At 42.3% G+C, this 20420-nt stretch overlaps 2 protein-coding genes across 2 annotated transcripts in view; both read left to right on the top strand.

The window, feature by feature from the left end:
- Positions 1–20420, top strand: part of PIWIL2 (piwi like RNA-mediated gene silencing 2) — a 198569-nt gene that overhangs the window by 18485 nt on the left and 159664 nt on the right. Inside the window, exons 3-4 of the mRNA XM_063446248.1 lie at positions 4566–4683; positions 15594–15718. Coding sequence (XP_063302318.1) covers positions 4566–4683; positions 15594–15718 — 243 coding nt within the window. The remainder of the gene's footprint in view (positions 1–4565; positions 4684–15593; positions 15719–20420) is intronic.
- POLR3D (RNA polymerase III subunit D) overlaps positions 1–20420 on the top strand; it is a 243513-nt gene that overhangs the window by 127733 nt on the left and 95360 nt on the right. The gene's annotated exons all lie outside the window — the stretch shown is intronic.

Here is a 20420-nt window from a genome sequence, read left to right as displayed (position 1 = left end):
ACAAATTTAAACCTATTTAGTTTAGAAAAACGTCAGAGGGGATATGATAACATTATACAAATATATTCGGGGCCAATACAAACCATTGTGTGAAAATCTATTCACAAACCGGACTTGACATAGGACACGAGGTCATGCGTTTAGACTGGAAGAAAGAATATTTTTTCTAAGGCAAAGGAAAGGTGTTTTTTTGTTTTTTTTTTACTGTAAGAACAATAAGGATGTGGAATTCTCTGCCTAAAGAAGTGGTTTTATCAGAGTCCATACAGATGTTCAAACAGCTACTAGATGCATACTTGCAAAAACAGAATATTCAAGTATCTAATCTTTCATTGTAGGGTAATAACTGCTTGATCCAAGGATAAATCTGACTGACATTCTGGGGTCAAGAAGGATTTTTTTTCATAGCATATTGCAAAATTGGAAGTGCTTCAAATTGTTTTTGTTTTTTTGCCTTCTTTTGGATCAACAGCAAAAAACAAATCTGAGGAAGGCTGAACTTGATGGACGCAAGTCTCTTTTCAGCTATGTAACTATGTAATACTGTTTCTCCTCTATATTTTATTTTTGTAATTAATCTATTTGCCTTTTCATATTTAAATCTTTTTGTTGTAAAATCATTTTCTTTAATACCCCTATGGTATCTTTTACACTTAAAGGGACACTATAGTCACCTGAACAACTTTAGCTTAATTAAGCAGTTTTGGTGTATAGAACATGCCCCTGCAGCCTCACTGCTCAATCCTCTGCCATTTAGGAGTTAAATTCCTTTGTTTATAAACCCTAGTCATACCTCCCTGCATGTGACTTGCACAGCCTTCCATAAACACTTCCTGTAAAGAGAGCCCTATTTAGGCTTTTTTTATTGCAAGTTCTGTTTAATTAAAGGGACACTATAGTCACCTGAACAACTACAGCTTAATGTAGTTGTTCAGGTATGATCTATAGCTCCCTGCAGGCAATCTAATGTAAACACTGTATTTTCAAAGAAAATACAGTGTTTACGTTGATTGATTGGAATACCTCCAGTGGCCGTCACTCAGACGGCCACCAGAGGGACTTCCTATCATGCAGGGCCCTAAAAATGCCCTGTACACGTCAGACGTATTAAAATAAGTCTGACGTGTGCAGGAGAGAGAAGGCACTGTGTGCGCGCCTTCTCTCTCCAGCCTGTCCGCAGAGGAGGGGGGCGGGCAAAGACCGCGAGCTGAGCTGTCAGTCAGCTCAGCTCGCGGCCGCGAGAGCGCATGCGCGGTAGTGCGCTCAGGACTTCAGAGGGCGGCATGAATGCCGCCTTCTGAAGTATGTGCGCATGTGTGGCTAAGCCGCGCATGCGCACAATGGAGAATTGACGCTTCCAAATGGAACCGTCTGATTGCTCCCTGCTCGCACCCGCCTATTTCGTCATTTTGAAGAAATAGGGGGCGCGGCTTCACGAGCCTCCCGGCACTGGAACCAGGTGAGTAAATCCGGCTGCCTGGAGAGTCCCTTTAAGATTTTCTTATCCCCTGCTATGTTAATAGCTTGCTAGACCCTGCAAGAGCCTCCTGTATGTGATTAAAGTTCAATTTAGAGATTGAGATACAATTATTTAAGGTAAATTACATCTTGAAAGTGAAACCAGTTTTTTTTTTTTCATGCAGGCTCTGTCAATCATAGCCAGGGAAGGTGTGGCTACGGCTGCATAAACAGAAACAAAGTGATTTAACTCCTAAATGACAGTGAATTGAGCATTGAAATTGCAGGGGAATGATATATCTTATTTAGCTAAAGTAATTTTAACCTTTATGGTTTTCTAATGATCTACTTGCCTTCATTGTGAGTTGATCGTTAATCTTTCTCAATTGAACTATTCTTATGTCCGATTTAATTTAAAACACTTTAGATGCTATCACACTCACATTTTCCTGTGCCTGGCTTAAAGGGAAACTCCAGTGCCAGGAAAAAAATCAGTTTTCCTGGCACTGCAGGTCCCCTTTACCTCCCAATCCCCGGTTGCTGAAGGTGTGAAAACCCCTACTGTCACTTACCAGAGGCAGCGACATATCCCACATCGCTTCTTTTTCCGCTGCTGCTGCTCCTCCTCTGCATTACGTTGGCCGGTGGGCGAGACTGATCCCGTACACCCGCCGGGGAGACCTAATGCGCATGTTTAGCAATGCTGCGCATGCGCATTAGAGCTCCACATAGGAAAGCATTGAAAAATTGAGCGACGCTGGAGGTCCTCACACAGCGTCGGGACGTTCAGTGACCCTGTAGCACAGACAATCTGTGCTAGACACACAGAAGTGCCCTCTAGTGGCTGTCTAGTAGACAGCCACTAGAGGTGGAGTTAACCCTGCAAGGTAATTATTGCAGTTTATAAAAAAAACTGCAATAATTACACTTGCAGGGTTAAGTGTAGTGGGAGTTGGACCCAGACCACTCCAATGGGCAGAAAGGGGTCTGGGTGCCTGGAGTGTCCCTTTAAGTATATCGTCATGAATGTAAAATAATGTCCAGCAAAGTGGGACCATCATGTGTTGATGTAGGGCTGTCAGACTTCGCTTCCAACAAAGTGTCCCGGATCTCTTCCTGTGGTTGTGTTTCATCTTGGTCTTCCACTGAGCTATATCCCAAATATTTAGGGGAAAGTTCCCACAGTGGCACCATTTCGGTAGCTCACGGCCCAGGTGGCACCTGGAGCAAATCATCTATATGTTGATTTTATGAGTGTTTGTATCATTTCTTAACAGTGTAGATTTGTGCTCCATTCTTCAGATGTTGCTGTGGGCGCGATTTGAGACCTCGATATTGTAGGCAATTTAGCGATAAATGCATAATTTCCAAAGTTCTATAGATTGATCTTGTGAAACACGTTTGCTCCAGTCAGTTGATTTCTCTGCTACCGCCCCGCACTCCCAAGAAATAAGATTTTTAAAGCATTTTGTTACTGCACTTTTTGCCCAAGTCGACAATGGGATTTTTGATGGTTTCATTTTACAGGGTTACAAACTGTGAATAAATCACAAAGGGGAAATGACTATTTGAAAAAAACTATTTAAAATAAAGATGAGATGGATATTTGAGATGGAAACACGGTCACCTGATGGGTTAAACATTGACTTTGAGATTTATAATTAGATTTAAAGTGTCCAATTTAATAGTATTTTATTAGTATGTAATGATATACTTATATTGTATGGATTTTGTAAGCAGGATTGCGTCTTTTTAGTTGCATGAAAGCTTTTATTTTCTTTCCCATATTAAATTACATATCTGGGACTTAATGTCCGTCGGATGTTTTCCGACTGAAGTAGGATCAGTATGGTGAGCCCAGTTGGTTGACCAATATGGCTGCTATAGGTGAAATATGGCAGCTGTGAGATATCCGACAGAAGTGGCAAACAAGAGTAATGGGAGACTTGTGGTATAAGTGCACTTTTGGTGGAAACATAGATGACTTTATAGATATGACTAATATGGCCTCCACGATGGGTGCAACCCTTGGAAATAGCGCTGGAAATGATGCAATGGAGCCGTATGAGAAAATGCTCCAATATCAGCCTTGATATATTATACCATCAATTTATGCATCGGATCAAGATGGGAACCTCAAACCGCATTGTGTACCTACATTGGTGGGACTGATACTGCAGCACTTTACTTAGTTGCATGTAAGAACTTTTATTTTTAATTGAAATGTCTACTATTTTATCCTTATTGCTGGTCCTTTTATCTTGGATGATCTGCAACAAACTCAATTCTTGGACATCTATATCACACGCATGCTGATACTTGTATTACAGGCTCAGTAAATGTGAGTGTGATACCATATAACGTTTTTAAAATCTAAATATATATACTTTGTGTACAAACTATTTTGCCCTGTGAGAGTGTTTTTCTTGGCAGTCACATTTCAAGAGTTATCATAGTATATATATATTTTTATTGCATCACTTTTACTGTTTTTTTTATATAGTGTATCACACATTCACTGATTATGTATTCAAAGTGTGCTGTTCAAATTTTTTGTATGTATTTTTGTGTGAAATTTCGTGATTGATTTAATGGTTTTAACTAACAGCATATTGTTTCTTAATCACATTTAGTTGCAGCGCCATCAAAATTGCACATTTATGGTTTGTTTTACTTTATGGACTAGTTATGTTACTTTACTAATGGGAGTCTGTCTGTCTTGATCAGGTTATCAGTGTTACTTGTGTCACATGAACTCTGCCTGCCTAAGTCAGTAGATTAACACTATTTGAAACACAGAGTTACTTTCTTGTATTACATGGAGCTGTATTTTGCAACTAGATGCTTTTTGGTATCTTTCTGTATCTTGTGTTGCATTAGAACTGTCTTATCGATAAGTTGATCATTGTTACTTGTATCAAATAGACTCTTTGCCACATAATCACTCTCTGTATTATCTTGCAGGAAGACATTCTATACTTTTCATATTCCTATTTTTTGTGTTTGATCTTTTCCTGTTTATCATTCTGTACACAGTTGCATTTTTTCCATTTCATCTTGCAGGTTTATTTATTGTTCTACCTCTCTAACTTGTATTCCTTTATTAGTCCCAACGTTGAGTGCCGTAGCATGCGATTTGGAATGCTGAAGGATCATCGCTCTGTGACAGGAGAAGTAACTGCCTTTGATGGCTCCATCTTATACCTTCCTATAAAGTTGGCAGAGGTAGGTTAGAAGGCATTGTCTCTCTCGACTGCTGTAGTACTGCAAAATACTGAAGTTCTTAAAACACTTTTGGTATGTCAGTCTCTTTACTTATAGAGTGACTCTTTAACTAGTGATTCTTAATGTTATCTGCAGAATGACAATAACGGGAAGAGAGAATTTGTGAGTGAATGAATGACTGTGTCAGTGATAAAGGGCAAGTGTGTGTTTACACACTATGTGGCCAAAAGTATATTGACACATGCTTATATGAGTTATATAGCACTTTAAATTGCCAAAGGCAGATCTAGATCAAACTGACTTGTAATAAAGGTGGTGTAGCGGACCCCGGGTAACCTGACCGGTTACCTCCGCTATTTCCTTCCCTCAGTCACTCTGGAACCGCTTAGAATACAAGGACAAACATTCCCCACAGTAAATGGAGGAGACACAAGTCTGTGAGTACAGCACGATTTTATCGTGCCACACACAGCTTTTATGCAAGAGGTCTTCCACACAAAGAAACTGATTTCCATCCCAGGATCCTCTGTACCTGGGAGCCCGACCTAGTCCCTTTAATTCCCAGGCACAGAAAGCCCAACATAATAGCCAGTGCCTCAAAAGTGTCCCCACCAACCTTAGGAACCCCCCCCCCCCCCCACACACACACACTACATTTCTCCGACTGGTCTCCGTTCGTGAGGCTCCTGTGCAAACACCAGGCAAGGGAAGCATCTCCTTTTGGGACACAGATGCTCTCCCTGGTTGGTGTTTGTCTATACAAAATGGCAGCCACGCAGGGGTGCACTCAATTACTTGCCTTGCGGTTTCACACTTATTTTACTAGTGTGAACGTTCTATTCTAATGGGGCACCGGGGTGGTTCCTGTTCGGGAGACGAATGGGATCGGTTCGTATGGACGCTCTCAAGCGGAAGAGCAAGGCACAGCCCACGAAATTCAAGGGAAAACAGACAATATAAGGAGAAAACATTCGAATTAGCAGTGGTTCTGCCACAGGTGGTATCTGTAGATAATGCAACATTTAACGTTATTGAGATCTTTTTGTACAGACCGTGCTTGACTAAGGAGATTTCATAAGATTATTATGCTGTCATGTGCACTTGTTGACAGTGGTTGAGGATGAACACCTGAACTCAGTAGTTAGTAAATCTGTCCATGTACTTTTGGCCATAGAAAATAAGTGTGAGTGTGTGCATGTGAATTTTATTTACATTTAGTGTTAACATTTTTGCTCTACTTTTTCTATAAAATTTCTTGCAATTTCTAGTTTATATTTTTATGACCGGGCGCTCTGCAAATTTGGGTGCACCCAAATGCTAGGAATTGTGTGATGAGTCATTTGGTAACAGGGTTACTTTGATTGCTGCTCCCCTGTCAATTTGCACAAGATTTGTAGTGCCGAGTAACTTTGCATGTTTATGCATGCACACACTAAGACTAATTTACGATTTAAATGCAATGCCTAACTTGGTCTCACTTTGTGAACTTGTTTACTACAATGGACTCTCACAGCAGAGTGCTAGGGCCAAATGACTGCCCATTTCCTAGCTATGTATTTTCTGAATGCTGGGACCTGTGTGTCTTCTGATACTTATTTTATTACCTTTCACCCAAAAGCCCACCGAATCACACCACCCATTTTCACATTGCAAGATTTTATTTTCCTTCACAGCAAAATTACAATTTGTTACAGAACAAACTCAATCAAGTGTTAAAGGGACACTGTAGGCACTCTGACCACTTCAGCTTATTGAAGTAGTCTGGGTGCAAACTCGCATCACCCTTAACTCTGAGCAAGTAATTATTAATTTTATAAACTGCAATATTTACCTGCTAGGGCTAACTCCTTCTCTTGTTGCTGTCTACCAGACCGCCACTAGAGTCATTTCCGGGTGGATAGGCGACATTTGGTTGGCTTAACGACGCTGGACTTCCTCACGATATGCATGAGGACTTCCAGCGTCACCGGAATCTCCATAGGAAAGCATTGAATAATGCTTTCCTATGGGGGAAATCCTAATGCAATATAAGGAAAAAAAAAAACCTGTTAATTATAAAATACTTTATCATAAAAAAAATCTCTCTCTCTCCCTCTCATAAAATATTTGTGTTCGGTGCTTATAATAGTACAGTGTGAAATACCATAATTAAATGTAGTAAATTATAGTAAAAAAGGGAAAGTCGGTTGTGGTGTGCCGGAACCGACGATGAGGTAGGCCTTAGAAAGAAGAGGGCCTACCCAGGAAAAAGAAATAGAAAGGAAATAAAAGTTAAAGTGTGGTGGGAGGGTCATTCAATGCTGACCTCGAACGGTAAGGAGCAAGGTAAGGGGAGTGCCTTAAGTAGGCTAGGAGTGGAAACCTGCACCTCCCACAAATACAGGCCAAATTGCCTTAATACTTGTGTTTCTTTGCTTATAGTAGTACAGTGTGAAATACCATAATTAAATGTAGTAAATGATAGTAAAAAAGGGCAAGTCGGTTGTGGTGTGCCGGAACCGACGATGAGGTAGGCCTGAGAAAGAAGAAGGCAAAATTAAGTAATCAAATTTATTACAGACAACCAATACAGATACATTTATCAACCAGACATTTTTTTGAAAGCATCCCTTAATTCTTGTACTGGGTTTGGTATGTATCGTGAGTAAGCGGATGCCTTCCAGCGCCCCAGTGTTTTTATAACATGAATTGGAATGTTGACACTGGAGGCTGTGGATGCTTCTCCTATGCGAAAGGAGTGCCCTGAGTAGTTAGCTGCGTTGAGGCCCAGTTGAGTGAGCAAGGACCTAATGTAGGTAATGAAGCTTGTAGTGGTGAGTACTGAACCTTGTAATTGTAGTAATGGTTGTGATGGTAGTAAATTATAATGCTGTATGTATGTATCAAGAACCCTGCTGGGACACCACCTGTTGTGTGTGGGGTAGTATGGAATGTTTACTGGTTTTGGAGTGAGGTAAAGTCAGGATGTAATCTCTAGGTCTTAGAAATCCATAGAAAGCTATGTATATTGCTGCTTTGATGACAGAATTTGTATTGGTGTCAAATGGTTTTAAATCAAGCAGGTTAGACAATGCTTTGAAGATATGGTTATCTATGGGTAGCCTCTGTGATGTATGTGTGGGTTCAGATTTCTGATTGCCTCAGTATGGTCTTAATCTGGTTAGAGGCCATAAAACTAGTGTTATTTGGGTGTAAGTTTAGCATATGGTGTTGAATGCCAGTGAAATAAAGTTTGATGGTGTTTTATGACATTTTAAGTTTAAGGTGGCAAAAAGAAGCAAAACCCCAAAAAGATGTCATAACAAATGGTTGCATGATGTTATGTTCAAGAAGGAATCTTTTGAATAGTGTAAAAGCCCTGTTGGATGTTTTGTGTGTATTTTTTGACAGTGCCAATTGGGACAATGTCCTGCTATGATGCATGATGGTTTTTAATCCAGTATGAGTTGTTGAAATGTTGGAGTGGTGGTGGCTGTGGGCGCAGCTGACGGGAGTGCTTGATGAAAAGCCTGAAATTTAAAACGAGACAAATTGTCAGCAGCTGTGTTACATATACCTGGAACATGGAAACAATATAGAAAGAAATTATGACAAGCTGCCAACCAAGTGAGTTTCCTCAGAAACCTCATGATCGTAAGGGATTTGGAACGACCTTTGTTGATGATGTGACAGGTTGCCTGGTTATCTGAGTAACAACGAACTAGCATATTAGCCCATAAATGACCCCATGCTACGGCAGCCGCCACGATGGGATAGATCTCAAAGAGAGCTGAGGTAGTGGAAAAACCTTCCAAATCCTGAACTGCTGTAGGCCAGCTGCCCCAAAGCCATTCGTTCCCAAAAATTGCTGCAAAACCTGTGGTAGATGCCGCATCAATAGTCGTGATATGAAGGAGTGGCCTTGAGGTATGATACGCATAGCAAAATTTAGTGATCCCAGCAGGGACTGTAGCTCTTTGCGGTTGCAAGTACCGAGCTGAAGGTAGCTGTTGATGTAAGTAAGAATGTTCTCTATCTTGTCGTGTGGTAGGCTTGCTTGCATTGTGGCTGAGTCTAATTGAATACCCAGAAAAGTGATAATTGTGTCTGGCCCCTCTGTTTCCTTAGGGGAGATTGGTACACCTAGTTACTCAAATAGCTTGGTGGTAGCTTTGAGGCTACTAGGAGGGGAAGTATTCTCCTCGACCAGTAGGAAATCGTCCAGGTAATGTAATACCGTAGGGCATCTGCCTATGTTCAATAATAACTAGCATAATGCTTCGGCAAATGTGTCAAAAATAGATGTGCTACTTTTGGACCCAAAAGTTAAACGGGAGAAAAAATAGTAGTTCCCGGACCACTTGATGCCATGCAGGTGCCACAGTGTGGGTGTGGATTGGCAGTAATTTAAAGGCATTAGTAATATGGGTCTTACTAAGCCAGGCTCCATCCCCTGCTTGTATGATAGCGGTAATGGCGTGATCTATGGTGGTGTATTGCCGGGAGAATTCCTCGGAGGGTATGAGGGAGTTAAGACTGGGGTTGGCCGATGAGTGTGGTGCCGACAAATCAATGATGAGTCTGTGTTTAAGGGAAGATTTCCCTGTGACAATACCAATGGGGCAGTGCGCCATTCTATGAATTGAGGAGTTTTGAAAGGCCCCAATACGAAACCCTCAGCCACCTCTTGGGCTATGAGAGTTTCAACCGCTGTGTGGTTGTGTTGTGCGGATTGTAGATTAGGGCATTCCAGAGTCCCGGATGGTATGTGTAGAATACTTGTGTGGAAGCCTTCTGTCAAACCAGAGATAAGAAAGTCTACTAGGTGTCTAGACGGGTGCTGAGACATAAATGCAGTAAATACCGGCATGTTAATGGACGTTGGGTAAGGCTTGGAATACATTTTGTTTGGACACATGGTTTTTGCATGTGCCCTAAAACATTTTAAACAGATATGCCATGATCTACATCCACTATAATTACAAGACCCAACATTGAAGTTATTACATATCTGGGACTTGCCCAGAAACTTGATTGGGCGTCACAGTTTTTCTCTTGACAATTTCTCTGGGGACACCAGAGGAACTAGCTCCTTGCATGGAGGCATGTTCGTCCGCCGTGTTGGGACAGAAATTTGTCGTATGGGCTGTAGAGGAGCAGTATGCACAAGCCGGTGTTCTCAGACCTGCAAAGTGTCTGTAAAATATGACGGTATCAATCCTTCCCCAGTTGGATCTTGTTCCATACTGGGAGTAGGCTCCAGACACTTTTGCAGAAAAAGACCTATGGTAGTCATAAAAGGCTGAACCGCCATATTTGTTGCCCAGGTCTAACAGTTTGTGCATATAAAGATCAAACTCTCTTCTATTGGGATAGTCCGTACAGATGACATCCCGGTAAATCCCAAAGGCCACTACAAACTCAGGGATAGTCAGTTTTCTGTTTAGGCGGGCATCCCTAGATCTGACAACAACAGACACATCATCATAAGCATAAGTCTTATTTTCCACAATATCCTGGGAGGCAATCAGCAGGGAAGCCAGGTTGACGTATTTACCTTCCAGGATATCTCTTTTTATGTGCTCAGGGATCATATGAGCAGGGCCAACTTCCTGCCCTGGAGTTGACCTTGCTCATGGACGCCATGAGTGAAGACAACATGGAATGTTTGTCTCCCGGGTTGGACTGACTCGGTCCTTCCCCGGCATCCATGTTGTTAGTTGAGGTACGTAGCAGTTTGAAAAGTTCTGCTTTCCTTGCTGTAGCGGGGTAGGGAAAATGCCGTCTCCTCAATTCCGTAGTTATATGAGGGATTGTCCAGGATCTGATCGATGCTGGACTAGCTAGCTCTCCTCCTTGTGTGGGAGTGATAGCTCTAGCCGGGTTGCTAGGCAGGGAGAAATCCTCTACCCCTTCCTGAGACATACTACAAACAAAATAATTAATTAGTGTATGAAAACTACCAATTTGTACTGGCAGGCTAGCTAAGCCGGATGGCGAAACATTATACTTGTTTGGTGACAGGTGAGGCCCTACTAATTGCCAAGCGGCTTGAGAGGCTCTATCTATGCGTTGGCACGAGGGGATTTGAGGCCACTCGTCGAAGTGGCAGGAGTTTTAGGCCTCTCGGTGACTGTAAGACAGAGGCCCTCTCTATGCAACATGTGAGGCGGCTAGCTACCGTGTGGCCCGACAGCTTGTTTAATTGCGGCATAGCAGGGAAAAACCGTAAAGCGTGGACCCGTGCTGTACCGTGCGCCGTGGGAACCGATCCTGGCGTGACAGGTAGGTCTAACTTATGGTTTAGGAGTCCCTGGGACGCGATCTACGACGAAGACTGGGGTAAGAAGCTGGATGGACGGAAAAGGCCTGCAACAGGATTCCTGGACACAGCTTGCCGCGGAGAAACCAAGATGGCGTCTGAGAGAACCCGGACGTGGATCCTCATTCAACGCTGACCTTGAACGGTGAGGAGCAAGGTAAGGGGAGTGCCTTAAGTAGGCTAGGAGTGGAAACCAGCACATCCCACAAATACAGGCCAAATTGCCTTAATACATATGTATATATGTATATGTATATATATATATATATATATATATTTATATTTATATAATGTGTGTGTGTGTATATATATATATATATATATATATATATATATATATATATATATAAATTTATAATTAACTTTTTTTTTTTTAGATATATTGCATTAGGATTTCTAAATATATTTAATTCATTTAGGAAATAGAGAAACACAGCTTCTTCTTCCGGGAGGCGGCACAGAACACACCCCTTATGACGTGGCGCCAACGTCAGATCAAATCTGCCACTCAGATTCAAACGTTGCCACGCTTTCTGACCTTTTCGGGGCATGGTTTTAACGCTATAGGCAATGCACTATAAAACGGCGCCTTTTACACTTGTTCAGCGCCCTATTGTGGTTCTATTTTGGTTCCCCCTAGTGCTATTGAGATTCTCTGTTGTATTTTGACTTCTGGCTTACTCCTCCTGACTATTCTCCTCTCTGGTATCCTGACTTCGGCTTGTTTATTCTTGTGTGTTTGCTTTCTGTATTCCCCTGACTCTCAGCTATCTCATTGACTATTCTTTGGCGTTTAACCCGGCCACTCTAAGATCCAGTAATACGCTTCTTTCTAGATTACACTCTGCGTGTTGCGGTCACTGTCGTGACATTACAATAGGGCCATGGACCCTGCAGGTGTTAATCTTCATGGGCCGGTTCCTGACAACCGGTTTGAGGAAATTGACCACCGTTTGGACCAGTTTGCTATGACTGTGCAAACGTTATTGGCCCGTACTGCCCATCTCCAACCTGGTGAGCAAATCCCTGCTCTTAGACCTAACGTCCCGCCTATGGAGGTAGCCGCAGGGGGTTCTTCTAAACACACTTCATCTCTTCTTCGGTATGGGGGCGACCCTAAGGGATGTCGTGGTTTCCTAAACCAAGTAAGCATACATTTTGCACTCTATCCCAGAGCATATCCGACAGACAGGTTGAAAATCGGATATTTAATAACCCTCTTGGTCGATAGGGCTTTAGTTTGGGCTAACCCCTTATGGGAGAACGACAATCCCATAGTGTTCAATTATGCAGAATCCCCCTGCGAGCCGAACTAATGCCTCAAACACTCTTTTGCATATGAGACAGGGTTCTCGTTCCATAGTCGACTGTGCCTTAGAATTCCGTACACATGCTGCTGAAGTGAGATGGAATGATCAGGCATTTGTAGATATGTTCATGAATGGGCTCTCAGATAAAATATTTGATGAAGTAGCTACCAGAGATCTACCCAATGCTTTAGAGGAATTGATCACATATTTAGCCCATATCGATGAACGTCTCAGGCATTGACAAAACATTAGGGATAGACCTAGACGTGTTCCTGAATGTTTGGCTTCAACCTTTCCCTCTTCGGAGGCAACCACTGTCGCTCTCCCTGAATCTATGCAATTGGGAGCCACTCGGTTGTGTGATGCCGGAAAAAAATACAGAAGAAGGGAGGGACTTTGTCTGTATTGTGGGAAGAAGGGTCATCCACTCCTAGCCTGCCCCAGCCGGCTGGAAAACTCCAACACCTTCAGGAGGACAGGCCTTGGGTGTAATGTGTATGTCCTCCTTTAATGGGGAAAAATAGAACATAGTCTTCTACTACCCGTTATTCTGAATTGGGGGAGACAGATGGTACAGACTATTGCTCTGATAGATTCTGGGGCTGCCGAGAATTTTGTTGATCTTAACTTCGGTCAAAATCATTCTCTCCCATTTCAAACAAGACCAATACCCTTGGACATTGAGGCCATAGATGGTAGACCACTGTCAGTTCCTTTTATTACCAGAGAGACAAACCCCTTAATATTATCTGTAGGTACTTTGCATAAGGAAATTATAACTCTACAGCAGATAACCTTTCTTGGTTTCCCTGGCTCTTCAAGCATAATCCTATAATAGATTGGGAGAGGAATGAAATCGGGGCACTAGTAGATTAATTTGCAGTGTTGTGCGTGTGTGTGTGTGTGTGTATATATACATATATATATATATATATATATAAACACACACGCACTTTATTCAAATTGTTTGTTCTTGCATGCAAATACATGCACAAATACAAGACTACTACACACATCTCACTACAGAAATAACACACGCTCATTGATACACACAAAATCACACAGCTCACTGACATACACACAAGGTCACTACACACAAACACACTCAGACACACAAGTTCACTACTGAAAAATCACTACACACAGCTTACTACAGTCATACATGCTCACCATAGAAAGATCACTACACAAACATACCAAGCTCACTGACATATACAAGCTACAACAGTTAACTACACACAAACTCACAGAGCTCACTATAGACAGCTCACTGACACACACACACAAACTCACCCACAGACACACAAGCTTAATACAGAAAAATCAGGACATAAAGTTCACAGCAAAAAGCTTTTGAACACATACAAGCTCACTAAAATCAGCTCACTACACACAAGTTCACTAATATACCCACTCACACAATATCACACAGTTCACTACAGACCGCTCACTGACACACCCACACAGCTCACAACATGCACACAGAAGGTCAATACACAAAGCACAGTAGCACACACAAGATCACAGCAACTCACCACTTGCTGTGGTCGAAGAGCTGGAAGTTACTGTAGCGGAGTAGAGGTATTATCCAAGGTATCTCCGCTGGTAGACAGGAAAGGTAATTCAAGACAGGTAGCGTAGTTACAATCCCTTCCCTCCAAGAACTAGTCGACACAAAGCTTGGCGGTCAACTGACTATTTTTATTTCCGGCTCCAGGAGTTAACTGCCAACTGTCAACTTTTAAACACATTTTTTTCTTTTGGAAACTTTGTATCATAATAACTTTGAAAATATTCAATAAAAAGCATTTAACGTTGGCTTTTTAAAATGCGGATGTAAATTTTCGTGTAGTATTGGTGTTTGAGTGAAGGGTTATGTTTGTATATAATTTTGGAGTTTGATGGCAGGGTTTTTTTGTATGTAATATTTGTGTTGGCTTGCAGGGGAGTGTGTTTGTATGTTGTGCTGGTGTATGCTTGGATATATGCACATACAATGCCACATACATACTTACAGAGATATACATAAACACACAGACCAAATAAATATACTGACACATACACACAAATTCATATAGACACAGACACACTGAAGCAAACATAGATACACACCGACCCATACACACATCTTGACACACGCTTACTCTAACATACACACACATTGAAATGCGCACCCTGAACATTGAAACATGCATATACCATGACTCACAGAAACAAATGCATATATACAGCCAAACATCCTGGCACACAGATGTGTGCGCGCACACACGGACATTTAGATGCATATTCTGACAGACGTACACTTATATACACACAAACACAGATGCACACTCTGACAAACAGATGCACACGCACGCACACCCTAACACACACTGACATATACACACATGTGTCCAGGAGAGTTGCTTGCTTGTAGTTCTGTTTTTGCTGCTGGCTGGTGGGAGTGAGAGGTCTGGATCAGAGCAACTTTTTGTACTCCTCCTCTTCCCTCATGCTGCCTCCTCCTCTTCCCTCATGCTGCCTCCTCCTCTTCCCTCATGCTGCCTCCTCCTCTCCCCTCATGCTGCCTCCTCCTCTCCCCTCATGCTGCCTCCTCCTCTCCCCTCATGCTGCCTCCTCCTCTCCCTATCCTGCTGTTTCTGCACAAAGCTGGGAGGTAGTGACAGGCTTTCACTACCTCCCAGCCTGCCGACTCTACAGGTGCCCAGTAGTGGTATTTAAAGGGCCGTGGCACCCGACCAGGCTCCTTTTCAGCAGAAATCTTTCCCAGTGCTGTCATAGCACCGGGGAAACTTGTCGCGTCGCACCCCAGGCTCTGTGTCACACAGTTTGGGAACTGCTGGTGTAAGGCGTCTTCATGCTGAGTGTGAAGATCTGAATGTCTGACCTTCAAATATTGCAAGACCACACCAGGAAGCCCCATATTGCTATTCTTGCGTGACGGGCTCTCTACATCTGAAACAAAAAAAATAATTGGATTAGGTTTGCTACAAAGATTACAACGATACAAATTACAGTCTGTGTAGTTTTCTAAAATGCTTTTTAAAGATGTTGAAATATTTTTATTTTTTTTCTCTAAAGGAACACTCCAAGCACCACAACCACTAAATGCTTGTGGTTATGGTGTGAGGATTTCCCTGGAAATGGAGGCAGGTAGCTCAGAAGACCCTAAGTAACAAGTCAAACCATTCTAACATGATTTGACTTTTTACCAGGGCACTGTTAGCAAAGCCAATGCAGTGAGCTGTCATGGTGTTTGGAGTGTTCTTTTAACTGATGGATGTACAATATATTTGCAGGTGGTGGAACTGGAGAGTGAACGCCGAACTGACGGGCAAAAGATAAAAATCACCATTCAGATGACTAAGATCCTTGACCCTAGTTCAGATCTCTGCATCTCTTTTTACAATATTGTGATCCGAAGGTATGTTTACTTGTTGCCTTTTTGTGAATTAGTGAAAAGGTCCATCTACACATTTTTATGTGTTCTGAGGTAACCCACAGTAACCATTTTGACAGCCTGTCCTATTTCTGTAAGCGAATACTCCATCTGAAGATGGCTTTAAAAAAGAGTTACTGCAAATGACAAAATTGTAACATCCAAAGACACTCTGGGGTGTCCGTGCTGGTGGCTAAGGTAGCAATTGAGTATCAATATATATATAAAAAAAAAACGTCTCTCTTGTTTGAAACCTTCCTACGGCATGACTAAATTGTTCCATCATGTTTGTCCTGAAGGACCTGTCATTGAATCAATCTGTCATGAACATTTTTACGAGTAAGGATTGTTTCACTGCAGTTTCTGGAAACCCCAGGTGTCAGCTAATCAATTCTTTGTAAACTGAATCATTGTATCCTGTTTAATAAAATCTGCCTTTGGCCATTATACCAGTGTCCAGTCTTATCTCTTATTCTAGTCACTTGATATCTGAGGCTTCACTCTTTCAGTTGGGGCCACAATTACTTTAACGTACCATGGCACAACTTTCGCGTTCACCTAAGGTCACAAAACACCATTACTGATATTACCAGGGATCCTCTCTGAGAGAAGTAGACTAGCAGTGTCGGTGAAGACCCCAGTTGATTCTCCATTCATACCGCCTCTAGTGCAGTCACCTGCTGTAGAAGGGGATTAGCGCATGGCTGTGTATGTGATGTGTGTGATGGCGCTAACCTGAGGCTTCAAATCGTATTTTGTGTGCTTGTCACAATATGATTTGATAGCACAGACAGAAATAATCTCTCACATGCTAGATATGCATGTAGATATATATCTACAAGTATACATATAGCTACATATACATATATACAGGGAGTGCAGAATTATTAGGCAAATGAGTATTTTGACCACATCATCCTCTTTATGCATGTTGTCTTACTCCAAGCTGTATATGCTCGAAAGCCTACTACCAATTAAGCATATTAGGTGATGTGCATCTCTGTAATGAGAAGGGGTGTGGTCTAATGACATCAAAACCCTATATCAGGTGTGCATAATTATTAGGCAACTTCCTTTCCTTTGGCAAAATGGGTCAAAAGAAGGACTTGACAGGCTCAGAAAAGTCAAAAATAGTGAGATATCTTGCAGAGGGATGCAGCACTCTTAAAATTGCAAAGCTTCTGAAGCGTGATCATCGAACAATCAAGCGTTTCATTCAAAATAGTCAACAGGGTCGCAAGAAGCGTGTGGAAAAACCAAGGCGCAAAATAACTGCCCATGAACTGAGAAAAGTCAAGCGTGCAGCTGCCAAGATGCCACTTGCCACCAGTTTGGTGGCAACATCACTGGAGTGCCCAAAAGCACAAGGTGTGCAATACTCAGAGCCATGGCCAAGGTAAGAAAGGCTGAAAGACGACCACCACTGAACAAGACACACAAGCTGAGACGTCAAGACTGGGCCAAGAAATATCTCAAGACTGATTTTTCTAAGGTTTTATGTACTGATGAAATGAGAGTGAGTCTTGATGGGCCAGATGGATGGGCCCGTGGCTGGATTGGTAAAGGGCAGAGAGCTCCAGTCCGACTCAGACGCCAGCAAGTTGGAGGTGGAGTACTGGTTTGGGCTGGTATCATCAAAGATGAGCTTGTGGGGCCTTTTCGGGTTGAGGATGGAGTCAAGCTCAACTCCCAGTCCTACTGCCAGTTTCTGGAAGACACCTTCTTCAAGCAGTGGTACAGGAAGAAGTCTGCATCCTTCAAGAAAAACAAGATTTTCATCATGTTCATCACACGCGTCCAAGTACTCCACAGCGTGGCTGGCAAGAAAGGGTATAAAAGAAGAAAATCTAATGACATGGCCTCCTTGTTCACCTGATCTGAACCCCATTGAGAACCTGTGGTCCATCATCAAATGTGAGATTTACAAGGAGGGAAAACAGTACACCTCTCTGAACAGTGTCTGGGAGGCTGTGGTTGCTTCTGCACGCAATGTTGATGGTGAACAGATCAAAACACTGACAGAATCCATGGATGACAGGCTTTTGAGTGTCCTTGCAAAGAAAGGTGGCTATATTGGTCACTGATTTGTTTTTGTTTTGTTTTTGAATGTCAGAAATGTATATTTGTGAATGTTGAGATGTTATATTGGTTTCACTGGTAAAAATAAATAATTGAAATGGGTATATATTTGTTTTTTGTTAAGTTGCCTAATAATTATGCACAGTAATAGTCACCTGCAAACACAGATATCCCCCTAAAATAGCTAAAACTAAAAACTACTTCCAAAAATATTCAGCTTTGATATTAATGAGTTTTTTGGGTTCATTGAGAACATGGTTTTTGTTCAATAATAAAATTAATCCTCAAAAATACAACTTGCTAATAATTCTGCACTCCCTGTATATATAACTTCTACATGCATATTTATGTAATTTTTTTTAAACCAATTAAAGTAATTTTATTAATTACAATTTGAAGGATCTGCCTGACAACCCAAGCAGAGAGTCCAGAGAATTTAAGTTGCAAGACCTATATTTAACCCTGTAACTTTCCAAGGCACCATAAAACCTGCTTGCCTGGGAAAAATCCCACTTGTTCTTCTGATATCACTACTGGGAAATGTAGTTTGATCCTGTTAGCTAGTAATTAAGCATTAAGTAGTGATCAGTTTGGTAGGTCCGAATTTGTAGTAATAGTAGTTTGATAGTCTCTCCGGTCCTGGCGATTTGTGTTTTGGCAGTGTAGCTATGGTTTTGCTCACCTCAGGGTAAACAGGGTTTCTAATAGTGTTTGGTGTTCTGCAGTGAGGGTTGAAAGATGTTGGGTTTTTTTTTTGGGGGGGGGGGGGGGGGTTGTATTTTGTCTAAGAAGGGACAAATCACTGCATCAGAGGGTTGGTGCGTGTGTGGGTCACTGTACAGGGAGGCGTAGTAAGAGGCTAATTCCTCCACTATGCACAGGGGGTTGTATAGCCTGTCTCCGGTCTTGGTGGTGATGTAGGGAAGTTTCGATTGAAGATACTTCCTCTTTAACCTTCTAGCTAGTAGCTTTCCTGCTTTATTACCTGCCACATAGTGTGTGTTTTAAATATCTCATATGTTTTTCCGTCGTGTTTAATTCTATATCGTGTAGTTTAATTCGAATTTGTGTTATTTGCTTGTGAGTCACCCTTGTTGGAGTGGTTTTATGTTTGGTTTCTAACATGGTAAGCTCATGGATTAGCTCTGAATTTATGTTGTTGGCATTTTGTTTCTCTGCCACAAGTTGGGTACTGGACCCGCAAGGGTACCGCAAGAGGCGCGTGGTCCGACCATGTGATTGGTCCAATGAAGGTGTTGGGAATTTGTGTTTTTATCTGTGAGACATAAATCAATTCTCGACTGGGTCATATGAACTGGGGAGTAATAGGTGTATTCTCTTGTGCCAGGGTACAGGCATTTCCATGTGTCGTATAGGTCATGCTCATATAATAGATGAGCCAAATGTTGGCCTAGCACCAGTGACCCTCATTTAGGGCCCTCGTTTCGTGTGCGTTGGATATCTACTTTGGGGGTCTATGGTGCAGTTGAATTCACCGCCTAGTAACGCATGTCTCGGTTTATCTTTTTCAACCTTTCTCAATGCTGAGCTAAGAAAAGATTTCTGGTCGTCTTTGGGGGAATAGAGGAGCCTACATTCAAGGAGCCTACCAGGATGAGTAGCCTGCCGTCTCTACCAGCATACTGGTTGCTCGGAACGAATACCCAATCATTATGGAAGTAAATGGGCATGTGCGTAGAATGCCTGGTAGTTTTTAACTGTGAGCTTCGGGGGGTTGCGCTTGCAGAAGTGAGTTTCTTGCAGGCAAGCAATGGCCGCCCCTGATTTGCGTATCTCTTGTGCTGTTACTCCTTTTATGGGGGCTATTGAGGTCTTTGACATTCATGGAAAAAATAACCTGGGAATTAGATGTCTCCATAAGTTAGCGGGATGTTGGAGTGCGTATATTACTCTTAATTTGCAATGTCCCTATGTGGAAGGGAGCAGCGCTGAAAGGGCCATGTTGTTGCCCTACGGGGGGGGGGGGGATAACCACCCTCTGGATTTTAGTAGGCATTAACATACAGTAGTATGTTTGGTTAAGAGTAAGTGAAGCACATTCAGTAGCCTTAAGCCCTAATACTGTGTACAACATAATTTTAAACAAGAAACAAAAGTATTTACATAGTGTTCTGTAAAAGAGGGGCATTTTGCTGGGTTGAGTCTCCATCTATGCCTAGTGCCCGGGGCAGGCTCAACTGGGGGTACAAAGATACAGAAGTGGTGCAGTCATGTGCACCGACCCTTTAAACAACCTTACATGTGGTAAAATTCAATGTTCCTTAAAAAGCCTAGTCTAAGCTTCTATTTGTACGACCCCAAGTCAGACCCTTTCCCTCCTGCCTCAGTGTGTCGTGGGTGAATAGTGAGTGTGTAGTGGGTTGTATGGCCCTTCTTGTTAATCAGGAAGGCTGGGGTGTATTATGTGGTCAACTCCGTGGACATCGATACCTTAAGGGTCGCCATTATCCGGTTGTTACCGGAGCAGAAGAGGTATCAATGTTGAGCCCTGGCTCCCCTAATGAAATGTTATGTGCCCCAGTAGAGACCAAAGTCCAGTTGACCTATACATACACACAGGCCTGAGGGTTAGCATAAACTGTGGAGA

The sequence above is a fragment of the Pelobates fuscus genome, chromosome 3, assembly GCF_036172605.1.
Source record: "Pelobates fuscus isolate aPelFus1 chromosome 3, aPelFus1.pri, whole genome shotgun sequence".
In the NCBI taxonomy this organism is placed as follows: Eukaryota; Metazoa; Chordata; class Amphibia; order Anura; family Pelobatidae; genus Pelobates; species Pelobates fuscus.
This window is presented reverse-complemented; position numbering and strand designations above follow the sequence as displayed.